A 20,434-nucleotide genomic window follows, 5' to 3' on the forward strand; every position below is an offset into this window, starting at 1 on the left:
AGTCAGCCTGTAGGTGTCTACACTTCACTCAGGCCAAACCTCAGCCCCAGGAGGTCCTGTCTTTTCTGAGGTCCTCTCTAGTTATCTTAGGGGTAAAGCAGTTGTCTTCCTAAGATAACTTGAGAGATACATTCATTTAGTGGTGGTTTTCTTTCTCTTTGTGGAGGAAATCTGGAGAGCCTAGACATTTCTGACCTACTGCCCTATCTTCTCAGAATGCCCCTTTATACTGGTATCTATTCTAACCAATTCTGCATGCATTTAAAAAAATTACTCCATTAATATTACTATAGATTTAGATCTAGAAGGAACTTTAGTGAGGACATTGAGACCAGCAGATAGTAAGTGGCAGAGCTGGGATTTGAACCCAAATCTTCTTTGTGGTTGTTCAGTCTCGTATCTGACCCTTTATGATTCCATTTGGGAATTTCTTGGTACAGATATTGGAGTGATTTGCTATTTCTTTCTCCAGTGGATCCATTGTCAGTCAATTAAATGACTTGCCCAGGGTCACACAGCTAGGAAGTGTCTGAAGCTGGATTTGAACTCACGTCTTCCTAACACCAGACCCACTGTTCTTTCCACTGAGCCGCCAGCTACCTCTTTAAGTCCTCTTACTCCATATATCATTGCACATTCCACTGCATCCTACAGCATCAATCCCTTGAATGTTATTCTAGCTTCACAAGGAGATTAGAGCTGTGCTGCTAGTCCTAAAGCTGATTATCTTCATTCTAAAGAGAGGGTAATGCCTTCTGTTTCAGTACAAAATTTATTGCCATAAAGAGAGATTCCTGATTTAAACTGGTCTTATGTAAACCAAACTTTCCATTAGTTCTGAATAGCTCATAGCAGTACAAAAATGCCCAACAATTGCAAATGTAAATTCTGGCTGAATTTCAATAAAAATAGAACTTCATAGGCTTATAGATTTAGATCCAGATGGGAAGTTATAAGATAAGTTAGGTGATCAGATCCAATAGCCTCATTTTGGTAGATGGAATTTTGACTAGGAGCTTACCTAACTTGTCTGTTTGCCTCAGTTTCCTCATCTGTAAAAACAAGCTGGAGAAGTAAATGACAGAGGCAAGATACAAACATTAAATCTGATGTTTTCAACTGTAATCAAATCTGTCCAAGTCAGCAAATGTACATGGATTATAGAGGGAATTTTTCAGGTAGTCCACCTTAGAAAAATGAGAGCGTGAACAAAGCAGTTGAGAAAAAGAAAAGATAAGATTAAAACACGAGTTCTTAACTTACATGTATGTATGTATGTAGGTGTGTGTGTGTGTGTGTGTGTGTGTGTGTGTGTCCTATACCGCTTCGGTAGTCCACAGGTGGAAGCCTTTCTCAGAATAATGTTTTTAGATATACAAAATATATTACAGAGCATTCTAATAAAACTTCAATTTTATAGAAATACAGGAATCAAAATATTAAAAAACAAGAAGTTGACAGACCCAAGGTTAAGAACTTTTGGGTTAGATTATTAAATAGAAAATTTTGTTTCATATATATATACACACACACACACACACACATATTTGGAGGGGGGAAGACAAGGCAATTAGGGTTAAGTGACTTGCACAAGGTCACACAGCTATAAGTGTGTCAAGTGTCTGAGACTGGATTTGAACTCAGGTCCTCCTGACTCCAGGATCAATGCTCTATCCACTACACCACTTAGCTACCCATGGAAGACAGACTTTTCAAAGCAAATGAATCTCCCCTTCCTCACCCACCCAACTTGACCATGCTTCAGGTCTTTGAGGGAAGGAAAACATACCTGGAAATGGAACTTCTTTCCTTCTTGGACCTCGTTTTCCAAATGGAGGAGAGAAAGGGAATGGGGCTGACCTCAGGGCAATTTTCAATAGAATTTTATATTTTGGTGAACTGCCTTAATAACAACTCTGTTCTGCCCTCCCACCTTCAGTTACAATCATAAAAGTTTAAAACTGGAAAGGACTTTAAAAATCATCTGGTCTTTGTAAATAAATTTTTATTATTTTATATAATAATTATATAATATATTATTAATTATATTGTGTATAATTATATATATATAATATAATTATTATAAATGATATATGATTTATATAATAATTTATAAATAATTTTACAAATCCATTGAAGAAATGGATGCCTAGAGTGGTTAAGTGACCTTAAGGTCATACAGCTAGTTATCAGTAAAACCAGTGTCTGAGACCATCTCTCAACTCTGCCTATTTATCTTCTCATTTTATGCAAATACTTAACTTGTTATCTCTTCAGTGTTATGAATAAAAGTTTTATTGAGGTTATTTATTTTGTTACAGTATTTTGTGATTATACAGCATGTCCCCAAAGTCTTAGTACATTTTAAAACTCTAAAGGTCAAGTTGGCACTAAGACTTTTGGGACACCTTGTATATTCATTTCTAATTATTTGAAAAATAAAACCTTGGTTTCAGTTCCCTTTCAAATTGCCACAGACTTAATGCCTCCCATTACATTACATAGTGAGACCTCTCCCCTTCATTCATTGACTTCCCTCCCCCAAAACACACACTTAAAATTCTCAAGTATGTGCTATTAACTTTTTATTTTTTAGAGAGAACTTTTCTACTGAGGTTCCTCTGACCTGGAAAAGTGATCAGACTCTGAGGATATTCCCCTTCTAGACTGATTTCTTTTATGAAGGCAAACTAGGCAAACATCTCACAATTTTTAAATTAAGAATTTGACAATTCTTACCTAGCCTTTAATTACTGAATGGGCATTTCCTCAGACAAACTGAGAACCCGAAAAAGACCTTAGCTGGCAGAAAGATAAAGTAGAATGTGGGTAGGCAGAGCAGTAAAGGCATTTAGTTAAGGGAATGATGTGAACATAAAGAATAGAGGAAAGAAATTTCAAGGCATGTTCAAAAGTTATTGAGTCAGCTCCAATCTGCTGGTGAGAGTCAATTGTGAAATTGTCAGTCTAAGTATTTTCACCTCAAAAATTGTCAATCCATTACCAGTCAGGGCTTGGCTTATTGTTTCATTGAATACATAGACTTAACAAAGCGTTAATAATATAGATTAAAATTTTTTTTAAAAGACCTTAGCTTGAAAAGGCCAAGGTCCTCCCACTGCATTGAGTGCCATCATCAGTCACCTTGGCCTACATCTTGCCAGTGGATTCCAGTGACTCTGGAGGAGAGAATGGGGCCAATGACAAATAAAATTTATTTGTATTTAAGGCCTCACTTAAATACAATTCATTCGCAAGTTGAAAAATCACCCCCCTGGTGTCATTGGTCCTCTTCCAGAACAAAAGAAGAAAAAGCATTTAGTAGACACCCTGACTCCTACCTTTAGATGATCAGTAGAAATAAAGAAAAATATCCTTTCATATTGACAGGGAAGGAAATTAGAAAATCACTGCTCAAGGCTTAGTCAATGAACTAATCAACAAACATTTATTTAATACCTACTGTGTGCCAGACACTGGTTAATCCCTGGAGATACAAAGAAATGCAAAAATGGAGCAGTCTCTGCTCTCAAGGGCTTATTTACATTCTATACAAAGATATTACATGTATATATAACCCTATGAATACATATGAAAAAATAAATACAAAACAGTTTAGGGAAGAATGACCCAAAAATTGGAGGGAGAAGAGATTCAGAAAAGGTAGTGTGGACACTGTAGGCACTGCAGGGTAGAATTGTAGGCAGTGTAGACGCTGATGCTTGAGTTGAATCATGAAGTAAGTTAGAGATTCCATGAGATGAGGAGGAAGCCAGAGAGTCCACCAGGGATGGAGTAGACAGACAGTACAAAAGCATAGAAACTGTAGATGGGGAGCCATGTGCGAGGACTAGGAAGAAGGGCAATTTGGATGAACCAGAGGGTTCAGGAAAGAGAGTAATGCATAATAAGGCTGAAAAGCCTGAGACCAGGATGGCGAGGTCTCATAAGGGCAGTAAGTTCCATTTGTCCACCCCTAGGGAGGTTATTAGTGAAGAAAAAGAGGAAGTAATATCAATGTCTGTTGAAGTAGATCCCTCTGGGAATTAACCAAAACAGGAAAAACATTGAGTATTTTCTTCCTATCTCTGACAAGGCCTACAAACGAGACTTGGGTTCCCTGCTTCTCCAGGAATTATTCCTCTTTCATAGGAAGGAATGTCTAATCATGTCTTTGATGCCTTTAAACATTTATAGGCCTGGTGATTACAAGTCCTGTAGAGATATGGATTACCATAGCCTAATGGGACTTGTTTCTGGTATGACCTTGGTGGAATTGGGCTTGCCTGATAAGATGGTAAACTATTAAACTCAGTAAACAGGGAAAAAAACAACAATGTATTCCCTTATGGATATATATTAGGTAGGTATTCTCACCTAAAAAATTGTCAGTCTGCTACCAATCAGGGCTTGGCTTCTTGTTTCATTGAGCGTATAGACTTAATAAAGAGTCAATAATGTAGATTAAATGAAAAAAAGGACCTTAACTTGAAAAGGCCAAGGTCCCCCACTGCACTGAGAGTTATCATCAGTCACCTTGACCTACATCTTGCCAGCAGATTCCAATGACTCTGGAGGAGAGAGTGAGGCTGATGACTTAAATACAATTTATGAATGTATATATATATATACATATATATATATGAATATATGAATGTATAGGTAGTAAAAGAAGTAGAGTCACAACAGTGGTCTTTACTGGCTCATTTGCATTTTTTCTCCAGAAGAGTAAGAGAGGAGTGATTTATATAGCTTCTTATAGACTTGGCCACAAGAAGCAAGCAATGCTTGGGACTGTTCTTTCCCCAGGCATCTCTTTTACAGGGTAAAGGTTAGGCCCTTCACTCTCAGTTCTTGGGCAGCCTCTCCAATGCCCACATACAGTGCTAACCCCGTCTCCACAACACCCACCCTGCCATCACCATGGGATTATATGAATGCTCTGGCGTGTCCTTTCAAATACCATTCTTGTCACCTGGGACGTCTTCTCTACTGACTCTAACTTGGGATAACTGACATGGTTTTTCCTTCCAAAGTCTCTTGACGATTTTTATTATTAGCAGCTGACTCTTGATACACATGCGTCACAAGGTGCCCGGGAGCTTTTAATGTCTGAGGCATTCTTGGCTTGGCCCCTCTGATGCCTCTGCTCCTCTTCCTGTTACTACTGCACCAGCCACCTCTACCGTCGACATGCCTCTCACTGAAACTTCATAGGGTGGTGGAATATCTCCATGGCCATCAGTGCCATCCATGAATTCTAGGCTGCTCTCGGTATACACAGGTGGAGGGATGTTGAAGGTCTCCCGCTGCAGAGAGATCTGCTTTTCAGGATCGATGCTGTCTTCATAAGACGGAGGATAAAAATCCGGCCTATTCAAAAAGCACATGTAGACACATAAAAATACTTTTAAAACATTTGTGTCAGTTGATATCAAATACACTGAGCTCTACATCTCGTACCTCAAACCAAGAAATTGTTTATTTTGAAAGATACCCTCTTTTATCACCACACACAGAAAACACTTTGTCTTAGCTATGTGAGATGGTCTGAGATGCTGCTGCTGACCCAACCACACCCTCTTGCTAATTCTCACTTTCCATTAGTGACATATACTCTTTAGATGCCTGTCAAGATTAAATTCCCAGTTAATAAGTGTCAAAGATCTGGAGTTGGGATGAACCTCAGAAGGTCTCTAGTTCAACATTCTCTGACATCTAGGGAAGTTAAGCATCTTCCCGAAGGTCACATAAGTAGTGTCTCAGGTGGAATTTCAACACAGGTCTCCAAATCTAGCACTCTTTTCACTGTTAGGAACTGAAAGAATTCTTTTCTGTCCAGAGTAATGAGACCTTTCAGAGAATAGACCTGGGATTATAACATCATTCCAATCAATCTCTGATATTCACTATGCTCCAAGCCAGGAATTAGAAAACTCTTTCCCGGGGTCCAAATTCAGTCCGTGGGCTGACCCCTGCTTTAACTCATGAGGCCAACTGGTCCAGACCTTCACCATTAATTAATATTGAATGCAGGATGCAAGACTGACTGTACACACACTATTCCAGGAACTTCCCATTTTTCCACTAAGTCCTTAACTTAGAGTACTTTCATGGTTCTATAATTTAATCAATATGACTTCTTATCTTGTCTTTTCCATAATCCTAACATACAGGTTCTATCCTGGTTATAAGGGTCAGCCCTCCCCAGGCCACAAGTGTGTTGACTTTCCACTTGCTGGACAAGAATCATGCTTTAAGATTATTAACATTTCAATTTTTTTTAAAATAATGAGTTTTTGAAGTAGCTCCCTCTGGGAATTAACCAAAATAGCAAAAACATTGAGTATTTTCTTCCTATCTCTGACAGGGCCTACAAACTCAGCAACAAAAGGGACGGGTTCCCTCCTTCTCCAGGAATTATTCATCTTTTATAGGAAGGAATGTCCAATCATATCTTTGATGCTTTTAAACATTTACAGGTCTTGTGATTACAAGTCCTGAAGAGATATGGATTACAGTAGCCCAGTGGGACTTGTTTCTGGTATGACGTTGGTGGAATTGGACTTGCCTGATAAGATGGTAAACTATTAAACCCAGTAAACAGGAAAAAAACAACAATGCACTCCCTATCTTCTTTCCACCTTATGGATATATATTAGGTAGGTATTTTCACCTAGAAAGTAATCTATATTATTAAGTTTTTAAAAACTTTTTTTAAAGTAAGACTTGAGAGCACAGGTCATAGAAAATAAATAAAATAATGATTTGTAATTGTAAAAAAAAGATTATTAACATTTCAATTAATTTTTGCACATGGTCCAAGACCTGTGTGATTCAGCAGAAGTGAAAGAGCTGCACAAGACTAAGAAGCAACTTGTATCTTTGTTCATTGTATGGGTTGCCATGACCGAAGAAAAGTGACCAACCTTCTGGTAATAACCATAATCACTTGATTCTACAAAATCATATAGACAAAAGCTACTTAAGATTTTTTTTCAAGGCAAGTTCCCCGATAGTCTTCTGCAAATGGCATCATGTATCTAGTTAAGGGATAGATGTAACTTGTGTTTCATTGGCAAAAAAGGTAATTTCCCGCTAGAAGGGATTTGTTTCATTCATTCATTGACAAGATATTCATCTAATATCTACTATATTCAAGGCATCTTACTAGGGGTTAGACCTTGTAAGAGGTGCCAAAAAAAAAGAGAATTCCTACCTCAGTCAAGTCACTTACCATAGGACATACAAATGTGCACATAGCTACATTATAAAATAAAATATGAAAAATGCAGAGTGGTTTAAAAAAGGTGGGATAAGTTTAAAAGATCAAGAGGAATTTCTTGAGGCTGTTTTTGACCCTGTCCCTCTGCCTCCAGTTTTCCTCAGCGATGAATCATGACTTCTCTGTCATGAATGAGACGGGGATGGGACACAAGTGACGAGGGAACTTTACTCAGATTTGTATTTATAGACCTAGCCATGACAGCAGCTACAATGAGTGTTTGTGGCCTTGTAACCACAACAGAGTAGGAACTGTTATTTGTAACCAACATCTCCACTCCAAATGTTACCAGGCCCAAGGCCAGCTAGCTCAAGGAGCTGTCTACTGTACAGCACGCTCAGTCGTCACTCAGAAATAGCTCGAACATTTCCACCCAGGGCTTTGGGTCACCTACCACCCAGGGTAAAGCACTGAGAATCATTCCCCTCTCTAATCCTTGGTGGAAAGGAAGGCAGGTCTCTGATTGGAGCACAGCCTGAATAGCTAAGCCTGCTTGAGTTTGCCAAGATGTCTATGCTTAGGGCATTTTTTTCCCATGAAGAGCAGGCTCTATGACTCCTTTTCTGGGGGCAAGGCTAGCCTCATGGTTGGGCACAAATAGTACTTCTCTCGATGGGGTGATTTGGATGGGAGAGGGGGTACCCAGCAGACTGCATCCAGTACAAAAATATCTGCATTCTTCCCAACCCCCTAAACCAGACATCAAGTATCTGAAATGCCATCAATGGAGATTCAGTTCTTTAATTTTTTTTATGTTGTTCATCTTTTAGTTTCCAGACAAACAAACATTGAGAATAGAAGAATGGTTTAGTGGAGATGGTTTGAGTCCTAGAGTCAGGAAGAACAGGCTTCACATTTGGCTGCTGACAATTACTTTTTCTGCAATCCTAGACAAGTCTTTGAGAGAGGGAGAATCCCCTCACCCTCCCCGCCCAAAAAAAACAACCTCTGCCTCTGGGTTTAGAAGACATAGGTTCAAATCTCACTTTTGATATTTCCTGTTTGTGTGACTTTGGGAAAGTCATTCAACTGTCCTAGGTTTTATCTTCTTCCTCATGGAAAGAAGGGTTTGGTTTAAATGGCCATCCCTGGGGTGGCTAGGTGGCACAGTGAATAGAGCACCGGCCCTGGAGTCAGGAGGACCTGAGTTCAAATCTGGTCTCAGACATTTAACACAAAACTAGCCATGTGACCTTGGGCAAGTCACTTAACCCCAATTGCCCTACCTTCCCCCCTCAAAAAAATGGCCATTCCTTCTAGCTCTTAGTCTATGAACCTCTCTTGAGACTCAGTTTCCTTATCTGTAAATGGAAGATAAGAATCCCAAAAGCATATAGCTTACAGAGTAGTTATAAAGAATAAATGAGATAACATGAAAAATACTTTTTAAACCTTAAAGACATAGAAAGGTCAGTTATTTTTAAGACACAAAACTAATTCACTAAAACCCCTGGGAGCATGAAGAAGTGGAAGAAGAAGGATGAAAGGGGGGGGGCAGTTAAAGAACAGGGTTTTCCCTATTCCCTATAGGCCTTTCTGAGACAAACTTTTGCTAGGTGGCAGTTTTCCCTGTCTGAGGGGCTCCCAGTGCTCCCAGTCTACCATGAATCCCCTGGGTAAGTAAATCTTTTGTCCCTGGAGGAACATATGGAAGTCCAATACTATAAATGAAAGGTGACTTGGCTTTCACTATGGTGAATAGAGAGCTGGCTTTGGAATCAGGAAGATATAGGTTCAAGTGTTGCCTCTGATATGTACTGACTGTGTGATTCTGGGCAAGCCAAATAACTTCTTACTACTTCATGCAAATCTTTAAGACCGTAAATGTCAGAGAAGGTGCCAATCTTCATTGGTGGAAGGAGTTTCCTCACCCTGGAGTTCCCTATGTAAATGAAATCTGAGGTTCAGTCTTTCTTTCCACACCATAACTTTAAGTCAACTAACTTTGTTGCAACCCTGTCCCAGTGTCTTGCCATCAGTAATATCTGTGGCATTCCAGCTACATACCTGTCCACGGTAGGAATTTGCAGGTTCCCGTGCCCAAGGTGCTGTCTGAGCACCCTGTTGAAGATGCCTTTGCTTTGGCTTGCCTGCTGGTAGGTGCTCCAAAAAATGCCACTGAAGAGGATCAGGAACCCCAGAGGCAAAAGACAATAGGCTAGGATCATTTTCGCCCTGCAGTTAGGGCCTGAGCCCATGGATATGAAGAAAGCCCCCAGACAGATGATGAGGAATCCAGTCAAGAGGGTGAGGCAGCAAAAGGCATTGATGCTTCCTCTCTGCATCCTCCCACTTCTGGAGCTCAGCTCCCACTTCTGCCACTGTCTTCCTTGCCTTCTCCCTGGGAGCCAGTGACTTCCAAGAAAAGCCCTTCCTCACTGCGCATTGCAAGGCTTTATTCACCCTGCCACCAGCTGGCCTTTGGACAATCAAATGAAGCAGGCACTTATTAGCTATTCATTAACCATTGAAAGGAACTCTAATATCCTTTGGGGATTAACCTATAAACACAAACCTTGCTTAATGTAGGAAGGAGAGGCATCCAGGGAGCAACTTTGCCCCTCTGAATTGGGCCTTCTGCTTAGCTGATTCCTGTTACTTGCCTAGGGGCTCCCCTGTTCTGTGGTTGAAAGAGCACTGGTTTCTCCGAGCTGTTTTTCTTTATGGTCTCTTAATCCCCACTATGGGTAATACTTCCTTTAGAAGCCCAAAAGATAGCACTCCTCTGCCAGCTCTGTTCTTTATGACTTGGCAAAGGCTTAGTCCCTTCTTCTTTTATTACGGTACTTAAGAAGGGCCTCACTTTCTATGATTTCTATTATTTGTTATCTTTCCTGTTGGATTTCTCCCCCCCCCCACCAGTCATAATATTAGATTATGATAAGTGAATACAGCCTGTTGGCAAACTGCCTCACTTTCCATTATCTCAGTTCAAAACATTCATTCAGCAAGCATTTATTAAACTACTCCTATATGGAAAACATATAGAAAGGCAGTGTGGTATGCTGCAGAGATGTCCAATTCGTGTAGCCCACAAGCCCCTCTGCTAAACCCTCTGGGTTGAACCAGGTTAAAATATGTGAGAAATACAATACAACATAGACAGTGCTAATTTGTGGTTTTCTAAGTCGACTTGATGTTTCTATTTGAGCTTGTCATGACTAGTATGGTGGATAGAGTTGTTTCCTGAGCAGAGAAAACATAGGTTCACATCCTGCCTCTGAAATATATTGGCTGTACATGTGGCAACTCACAAAGCCTCTCAGTACCCTAGGTACCTTGGACTGTAATATGCAGAGAAAGTATCTTTGTGCATCTATAGAGGGAGCTCCTTACTGAGAACTCACTATGCTGATGAAATTATAGGTCTGGTCCAAAACAAGCAAACAAACAGACAAACAAAAAAGTGCTGGGCATCAGAGACACAAAACTAAAACAGGTCTTCTCTCAAGAAACTTATGTTCTGTGGGATTAGTGTTACCATCCTGAAGATGGCCAAGCAAGAGAGAAAATTATAGATGAGCTGGGGATGTTGGGGCAGAACCTGGGAGGGGGAGGAGAGGAGAGAGGGGGGTGGAGAGAATGGTAGAGCAGAAACCATATAATTATGCAACATTAAGTACAAGGGTCTAGGAGAGTCCTGTTCCTTTTCAGGTTATGAGCACTTGTGAACAAATTTGTACACTCTCTGGATCTAAAAATAACAGCTAACCTCTTTATAGCATTTTAAGGTTTGCAGAGTGCTTTACAAATATTATTTTATTTGATTTTCACAACCCTGAGAAGTACTGTTATCACCATCATTTTACAGTTGGGAAAACTGAGGTAGGTATACGTTAAGTGACTTGCCCAAGGACATACAGATAGTAACTATCTCAGGCAGGATTCTAATTCATTGAATCGTTGAACAGAGAACAAATAATACCACATGCTCTGGGACCCTTTGCTACCCCAACTGACTCGGAGGGAAGCACAGCAATTGGGCAATGGGAGTAGGAGTGTGACCAATGCCCCAAAGAGTGTGAAATTAACAAAGATATTGACCTTCTTATTGTCCCTTTGAGCTGTTTACTGACAGCATGTAAAAGCAAGGAAGTCTTTGGCTTCTGGGTGGGTGATTAGGTTGGCCCACTATACTGTAAAGTAGAACTATGAGTGTTGGAAATAGACTGAGCAAAAAAACCTGGCGAGACAACTTTATGGGAGAACAATGAAGTCTTCACATTCTGGTATCTCCTAGTCAGTCAGCTATCCTTCTATATTTATGCATTTATCTACGTTTTGTGTGGCACTGGAGAAGTCCTATATTGCACTATGTTTTAGTTCCCCTGAGGTCTTGAGAAAGAAAAATAAATCGAGGCAATAATGATTCTGTCACAAGGTCAGCAAGAGCTGATGAGCCTTATTATCTTCTTAGCTCTTTTTCATTCCCTTGTGTATGCCTACTTTTGAGATCATGGTACCCTGGAGTTGGAAATTGTAGAATGCTTACATGATGTTGTATTCATATTTGTACCCCAGAAGACTTTGGCATCCTTGCACATCCTAAGCACTCCAGAAAAAAATTGTTCGAATGAATGAATGAATGGGCTCTTGGTTTTTTTTTCTCCCCAAAATATTTTATGTCCTGCTTCCTTTTTTGATACAGAAGACTGGATCCAAAAATCAACTCAAATATATCATGATTGTTTTCTCTATGTAACTGAACTGAGATACTATAATATTTTTATTTGATTCACACTCTGAGACAATATTGCATAATGTCTCAAAAAGTTGGCCTCAGAGTGGAGAATACTCATTGGAGTCCTGCCTTTACTTCATTCTGGATATGAGACCCGGGAAAAGTTAATTAGCCTGTCAATAATCTCAGAAAACCATAAGACTGTAAGTTGCAGAACATTGATAGATTTGCATTTGTGGAATCCCCTTAATGGGAATCCCCTATACCAATGAAATCACAAAGCTATACCAAGGGGGGGGGGGGAATAGTAAAAAAGTTTGTAAAAGACATAGGCTTATCCCTGGTTGTTGTTTCTTTTGTTTCTTTTTAGAGTCCAAAATTTCTGAACCTACTATAATGTACTATATCTTAAACTTGGACTCAAAAAACCCAACAGCATAAAGCTTGATTGTTTAATTCTACTGTATCTGTGGTCCAAGGATAAATTCCAGAAGACAGAAAGTCTAGGTCTGAGCAGTAGCAGCAATGATAACTGTATGTGAGAGGTAAGTGGGGAGCTCGGAAACCATGGGGTCTCATTTCCATGGAGTATCCCAATTCCCTGGGGACTATATTCATTTTACTAGTGAAGACAGAAGCTCATTGAGGTGATGGCACTTGTCCATGGTCCCAGGACATGGAAGAGCTCAAACTTGAATAACAGAGGCATTCTGAGTCAACTGATTAACAAGCATTTATCTAGTACCTACTGTGTGTCAGACACTATATTAGGTACTGGGGATACAAAAAGAAATGAGCAGTCCCTGCCCTCAAGAAGCTTACTTTCTATCAGGGTTTCCTAATTAAAATGGAGGTTTCTTGCAGGTAGGGATTGTTTCATTCTCTGTAATTGTATCCCTGAAGGACACAATGTAGCCTTGTGCCAATCACATAGTAGACACTCAAGTGATTGTTTTGACTTCTTGCTTAGTGTACTTACTTTCACAGTCCCACGTGTTAATTAGAGACTGTGGAGACATCAATTTTTGATAACTTAGAACAATTACAAATATGTGGAACCTTTGTAAAATCTTAATATGTACTATGAAATTGTATTCTCAGACAAAGTCTTACAAAATACCACGAAAATTGTAAACGAATGTTCTGTTCATTGCCAAGGACTACAAAGGTATTATTCCCAGTGTTGAATTCCTAACATTAGCCTTATGGAGTTTTCTTCCCTGAAAACTGAAAATATTTTAGAAACCGAATCTCATTCCATTTCATAGTATCCATTGGAAGTGTTCTATGTAGCATTTTATTCTTGTCTCTTTGAACCTCAGTTTTCTCATCCATCAAATGAATTTATTAAGAAGGCTAACACATTGAATGGTTGAGCATCACATAAGACACTCATAGGCAGCACTGTTGCCATATAAACATGAACTGTCACTAATATTTTTCTAATAGTTTGGCATACTGAACTCCCCATTTTAATCTTAACCAGGCTCCAAGCTTTAGAGTAAACACTTAGGGCTCAGAGTAAAAACTGGGCTTAGAGGCAAGAGGCACATATGGTGCCTTGTGTAAGACTCCCAGGCTCAGTATGGAATCAGACTTGTTCCTGGTCTCATCATGATCTCTTGTTCCATTCCCTCCTATGTTTTTACCTTTTCTGCAGTGGCTGAATTTCCTCCCCTGTCCCCTGATCCCCCCAGTAACTGGGTTATTGATTTTTATTATAGACCCCTTCTAGCTAGGTCCCACAATGCACCTCAATTCCCTAATTCTCTAGGACTGTGGGTTCCTGTAGTTCCTCCCAACTTCCCAATTGCTGGTATCCCTAAACCTCAGAGTCCTAGGGACTGGGGCTCTTGATGCTTGTGGTTGGCTGTCCAAGGTGCTGACTACTTGCCAACTTAAACCTCTGCTGATTACCTTCTCTTTGGATTTATACAAGCTGCTATCTTGTCCTTTTGGGGATTTGGACCCTGACCCATGTTTAGTACTAACAGCATCTACTTCCATTCTGCCTTTTCTCAATAGATTAACCTCTTGATCTGATATTGAAACTGGTATTCCTAATCTACTAATATTGCCTATTAATATTCCTAACCTGCTGGTCACTTACCTATCCTAGAAACATCAGTGGCTCTCTGTTGTACTAAATTAAAAATGCAGACTTCTCCATTTCACAATCTGGTTCCAATTTGTCTTTTTTCCCATGAAGAGAAGGCTCTATGACTCCTTTTCTGGGGGCAAGGCTAGAGTCATGCTTGGGCACAAACAGTACTTCTCTCAATGGGGTGATTTGGATGGGAGAGGGGGTACCCAGCAGACTGCATCCAGCACAAAAATATCTGCACTCCTCCCTACCCCCTAACCCAGCCATTAATACTCTGTATTATTCACACGCATGTTTATGTGTACATATATGTTTGTATGTATATATGTGTATATACACACGTATGTGTGTTTTATATATTCACTGGCCTATTGTTCTGTCCCCATACATGACATTCAATTTCTCACCTCTTTGTGTTTGCACATGCCTCAATTGTACTCCTCACCACTTAGCTTCCCTAAATGATCAGCTCTTAGATCAACCCCTCCAGTTGTTAGGGACCTCCTCAAAATACTTTGTATTTACTTTGTCTATATTTTGTATTGACTTGTCTATGTTACTTCTTCTCAGCGGACTGTAAACTTCTTGAGCACAGGAACTAGTCAGTTTTTGTCTTTGTATCCCAAATACCTTACAAAGCACCTGGAACACGGTTGGTATTTAATAAACACTTGCTGAATTAATGAGTTCAGATCAAAAAAAAATTTTGAGTTGGCACTAGGCCTTAGTGTAAATCAGTCAGTCAACAAGCACATATTAAATGTTTACTATGTGCCAGGACTTGTATGTTAAGTGCCAGGAATACAAATACAAGCAAGAAAAAAGACTGTTTCTACCCCCAGAGAGCTTACATTCTAATGGAGAAAGACAACACACACACACACACACACACACACACACACACACACACACACAAAGGAAACTGAATAAGGGGATGGGAAACAAAGGTACCCAGTTTTAGTGAGTGGGGCAAGTTAGAGAAAGTCCAAAGTATAGCCTGCAGAATCCTAAGGCCGCCTAGATGCCCCTCCTTAAATAGAGATTCTAGGAGGAGGAGGTCAGGGGAAAAAAAGGCTATTCCAGTTTGTGAATTCCAGGGCTAGAAAGAGTCTTATGTAACTCGTAAGCAAAAGTTTACCTGTTGAATTGTTTTGCTTAGTCAGTCCATCCATAGACACCTTTTTATTAAGTGTCTGTTATGTGCCAGACACTATACAAGGATGTGGGGCTACAAAGACAAAAATAAAAGTCCCTGCCCTCAAAGAGCTTATATTCTGTCAGGGAAAGCTAGATGTTCATACGTAAAGTATATGCAAAATAAATACAAAGTAAATCCGATGGCGGAGGAGAGCATATCAGCCATTAAGAGTATCAAGGAAGGCTTCTTATAGAAGTAGAATGTGAGTAGAGTTTTAAAGGGAACAAAGGTTTCCAAGAGAAAACTCATTCTAGGTATCAGTGATAGTGCAAAGACGTGGTGGCAGAAAATGAAGATATAAATGAAACAGTCCCTGCTTTGAAGGAGGTCAAATTCTATGGAGGGTAACATGTACATATATAAAATATATGCAGAACAAATTTTTGTTGTCCAGTCATTTTTAGTTGTGCCTCTTTGTGACCTCATTTGGCATCTTCTTGGCAGAAAATGGTTTGCCATTTCCTTCTACAGCTTATTTTACAGATGAGAAAACGGAGTCAAACAGGGTTAAATGACTTGCCTAGGGTCACACAGCTAGTAAATTTCTAAGGTCATATTTGAATGTAGGAAATAAATCTTCCTGATTCCAGGCCCAACACTCTATCCACTGCACCACCTAGCTGTAACACAGAATAAATACAAAGCACTTTTTGTTTTGGGGAATGGAGAGATGTTAAAAGTTAGAGGCAGGGGTAGTCAAACAACCTTAAAACTTTCAACACTACTGTTCTTTTGGAAGCAATAAAATTGACTAACAAACTTCTGATAAAAAGTTCTGAATTTGAGAGATTACAGAACTTCAGTTACTGTTCCAGACTTCTACCCATGCCAGAGGCTCAGCCCCTCCTGGGTCAACCTGCCTTACTCAAAGTTTCTGCCTTTCTGGTACATTCTGGTTTTTACTTGCTAGGGTTACTAGGGTTTTTATTCTTCCTTGGAAAACAGGAAGAATACCACTCCATTTGCCTGGAGTATAGGGAGATTTTGAAACACAGCTAATGGTGTGGAGAGACTGCAACTCGACAGAGGCATGGGGCCAAGGGGAGGAACAGTATGGCCTTATTTCACAAGACTTCAAGTTTAAAAGTGTGACTTTGGTGGAAAGGAGCAGATCAGCATGTGAGGTGTTGGAGAGCATGACTACTGATTGATTCCAGGATTATCTTTTCACACTTGAGGGTTCATGGGCCACTGGTCCTACTTCCTCCTGTCCGTGCTGCTGCTCCTTCTCCTCCTTACTTTGCTGGCTTTTGAATCATTTAGGAAAAGATCCTAGTTTTTCAAAAATCCATAAATATTAAGGAAACATGGGGCAGCTTTGGAAAAATGAATACTTCCTTAACAAAAAGAGGAAAATGGATGGATATCCTTAGAGCACATAATCAATAAGTTTAAAGACCTAGAAAAATACCTTTTGGAACAAATAAATGACCTCTTACCAAGGAATAATCAAGACTGGTTTGGGAACATGCCACTGGATATCTCTAATGTGACTGAAAGTGGTTTACTTGAGGATGGAACTTAGGATATGGCTAAGATCCAAGGGTGGAATAAAAAGGCGATCCATGAGAGCTATCCACATTAACTCAGCCAACAATATGTCAGCAAAGAAGTGTTAAATAAATGTCAGCCATGGAGATCTGTTTGTGAAAACAAATGTCAGGATCACATCATTGCCAACAGAAATTCAAAGGGGTCTTTAAGGAGCCTCAATTTAGTGATCACTGGAGATAATGCAAAGAAACTGTAGAAACTGTGATGTATCACTGTAGGTTGTCATAATTGAGTACCTACTGAATACTTTGTAAGATATGATATGCTTAGAAATATATGATAGAAGCTCTTTCATTATTGGCAGACATCAAATAACCATTCAATAAATTTCAACAAACTATATGGAAAATGGACCATTATCCAAGACTGAACTATTGTCCCCAATTGCCTGAGCATAAAACATGATCAGTAAAGTTATAAGAATAATGCTTTTTGAAAACTATTGTGATAACAAATATGCATAATCTCCAAACTTCATGGGGGTGCTTTTCAAAATATAGAAGCCTAGCAGAGGAAACAAAAATCATTTGGAAACAGAATGCCATAAATAAGCTCAGAGTCAGAAGCAATATCAAAGGCCATCTAGTTCAAAGTGCTTATTTTCTATATAAGGAAATCTAGGCCTAGAGACAGTAAGTAACTTGCTCAAGGTCACACAGATAGTATCATTGGTGCGGCACTCTCACTGTACTATAGTGTCTCTAATGCCATAGCATTCCTGTTGTCCTGTCTGCTACTAGAGTGCATCAAGGATGCTTGGGGTTAGCCCCCTTTAGGGGATCACAGTTTTATATCTTAATATTTTATTCACCTACAGAAAGAAGATATTTGATTCACCTGTACAATAAATAGTTCACAGGATATTAAATATGAAAGAATAATTGTAGTGGCAGCTCAGAACCATTTTTATTTGGACCCCATCAGAAAGGAAAAATAATAGCTCACATGTATATATTGATGAAGCTGAAACTTATATACTTTAGCCATAAAGAGAAGACAGGACTCATTGGAAGAGATTCTGATGCTGGGAAAAATTGAAGGAAGAAGGTGAAGGGATTGGCAGAGGATGAGATAGATAGTGTCATGAAAGCAATGAACATGAGCTTGGACAAGCTTTTGGAGATAGGAGAGAAGGGGTTTTGGTATGCTGTGTATAGTTCATGGGATCACAAAGAATTGGACACAACTGAAATGAATGAACAATAAAATATATCGCTTTAAAGTTTGCAAAGCTTTTTACCTATGTTCTCTCGTTTAACCTTTACAACAACCTTGTTTAGGAGCAATTTTTATCTCCATTTCACAGATGTAGTAAGTGAGGCTCAGATATGACTTGCTCAAAGTCCTGCAACAAGTAAATACTTGAGATGATATTCAGATAATGGTCTCTCTAACTCCATGCTCAGGGCTCTGTCCACTATGGGGGCTGCTTCTATAGAAAACTAGACATATTTGCAAAGCAATTCAGTTCTCAAGCATTTTTAAGCACCCACTGTGCAAAGCACTGTGCTAAGAAAAAAATAATCTCTAATGTCATTTAGTTTACTATTCAAGAGGAAGATAAGATATCTCTAGGACAATATTACATGATAAGTAATTTACTCATCTGTCTTAGACCTGCTCTGGGAAGTCTAGGCTGCCTTTGCTTTACCCCAAAGCGATAGGAGGTAGGAAGATTGGGATATTGGGATATAACTGGGTACTAAACAAGAACGTTCTTTCTCCTCTAAGATGAGCTCTGTACCTCGCTCCAGAACTAAATGGGGACTGACGTAACTCCCCCTATTCTTCAGTCATTGAGCTACTGGAGAAAGATCAAACTGACTTGGGATACTCTAAATCAAAACAGAAAGTCTAGGCTCTCCATAATCTAGTATTTGCATGCCCAGAGCTAGTCACAAATTTGAGTAGCAACTAACCAATGAAGGAGGACAGAAAGGTGACTCAGGGGACAGAGAACTGGGCTTGGAATCAGGGAGACCAGAGTTTAAACCTGACCCCAAACACTTTTCCTAGCTGTGTGACCCTGGGCAAGTCACTTAGCCTCTGTTTGCCTTAGCCCACTGGAAAAGGAAATGGCAAATCACTCCAGTATGTCTGCCAAGACAGCCCTATGGGCAATATGATTCATGGAGTCACAAAGAGTCGGACATGACTGAACAATTGAATGACAACAATGAACAGAGTCCAAGATTAAATAGCATTCCCTTCATGGAATTCTTTTCAATAGCTAAATTCCATGTCCAAATTCCACCAAAGCTAAGGTTATGGCAATCCAGAATTACAAGGAGATATATTGGACTCCTGGGAGGAAGCATGATGTAATGGAAAGAACACTGGATTGGGAGTCTGGGGACCAGCTCTCAAATCATGGCTTTGCCACCTACTCATTATGTAACAGGGACTGGTACGTGTATAGAGTGCTTCCAGTGCTGTCTCACCACATAGAGAGGCTGCGGAGCCTGCTTCTGGGGGAGTTTTGAGGATGGGTGATGGGAGAGCCTTGGAGAAAGACACTGAAGAATGCATGGATATATTGTAACTGGTTCTGGTCCATTGCCATGTGGTTAGGAAAACCCTTTTTTTAGTAGTTGCATGCCAGAATGAAAGAGTATAATCAAAAGGTCTTAGCCCTTCTCAGTCTCTTCCCTTCATCTTCCTTCTCTTGGTTTGACTCTTTTGCTTATGGCATCCGATAAGGGGAGAAGACTTGGGCCTTCTCCCCACTGAGGAAGATACATGACCTATGGATATAGGCTTGGGTTTTTTGCCTGCCTATCATTTATTTTTTGAATTTAGGTGAAGGGATTGGAGAATGTGACTTTGTCAGTTTCTAAAGGTCAGAAGAGCAATCTACCTACTCCAGGAATCAGTCAGAGTCCACATTGGATTTTGCAGCCAGTTTAGCACTGATATCTCAAGGACCAAGGAATGACCTTCAGTAGTGACCTTTGGGTCCCAGTACAATGGTAGTTGGGATGAGAGCTCATTAGAAATTGCCTTATTTAGGGGCAGCTAAGTGATGCAGTGAATAGAGCACTGGCTCTGGAGTTAGGAAGACCTGAGTTCAAATCTGGCTTCAGACACTTGACTCACTTACTAGCCATATGACTTTGGGCAAGTCACTTAACCCTAATTGCCCTCCAAAAAGCAGCAGCAGCAGCAGCAGAAGAAGAAGAAGAAGAAGAAGAGTAAGAAGAAGAAAAAGAAAGAGAAGGAGAAGAAGAGGAGGAAGAGAAGGAGGAAGAGGAGGAGGAGGAGGAGGAAGAGGAGGAGGAAGAAGAAGAGGAAGAAGAGGAAGAAGAAGAGGAAGAAGAGGAGGAGGAAGAAGAAGTTATGCCTCATTTAAATGTGATGAACTTGGTGGAATCAATAATCTGTAGAAACCCAACTAAGTGTGATCCCATTTTCCCCACAGATAGAAGTAGGATGGCGAGAATTGTCTCCATGTGTTGGGGAAAACATTTGTATTTCTGTTCTCACTGTAGTTTCAAGTAAATCTTGAATTGTAAGAGCTAATTGATGTCAAGGGCTTAAATAGAACTCCAATGCTGGTACCTAACAATGAGTGGAACATAACGTTGAGACTTGAGCTGATAAAAACAGAAAAAA

General features: G+C 39.9%; 1 protein-coding gene across 1 annotated transcript; it reads right to left on the reverse strand.

The window, feature by feature from the left end:
- Positions 1 to 1,538: 1,538 nt before the first annotated feature.
- TMEM252 (transmembrane protein 252) lies at positions 1,539 to 9,932 on the reverse strand. The gene is made up of 2 exons (XM_069086914.1): positions 9,293 to 9,932; positions 1,539 to 5,373 (listed from the first exon to the last, which is right to left on the reverse strand). Exons 1-2 carry the CDS (start codon positions 9,568 to 9,570, stop codon positions 5,106 to 5,108), a joined length of 546 nt encoding a protein of 181 aa, XP_068943015.1. The 5' UTR covers positions 9,571 to 9,932; the 3' UTR covers positions 1,539 to 5,105.
- Between the last annotated feature and the right edge of the window lie 10,502 nt (positions 9,933 to 20,434).

The sequence above is a fragment of the Petaurus breviceps genome, unplaced genomic scaffold, assembly GCF_028583685.1.
Source record: "Petaurus breviceps papuanus isolate PSGF00001 unplaced genomic scaffold, PetGlider_PUasm1.0 118, whole genome shotgun sequence".
Taxonomy (NCBI): domain Eukaryota; kingdom Metazoa; phylum Chordata; class Mammalia; order Diprotodontia; family Petauridae; genus Petaurus; species Petaurus breviceps.

Bases quoted from the DNA above. Each gene is read 5' to 3' on its own strand.
- TMEM252 (XM_069086914.1), bottom strand. From the start codon at position 9,570: ATGCAGAGAGGAAGCATCAATGCCTTTTGCTGCCTCACCCTCTTGACT. The intron at 5,374-9,292 runs GTATGTAGCTGG...CTTTTTGAATAG, and splicing joins CAAATTCCTACCGTGGACAG to GCCGGATTTTTATCCTCCGT.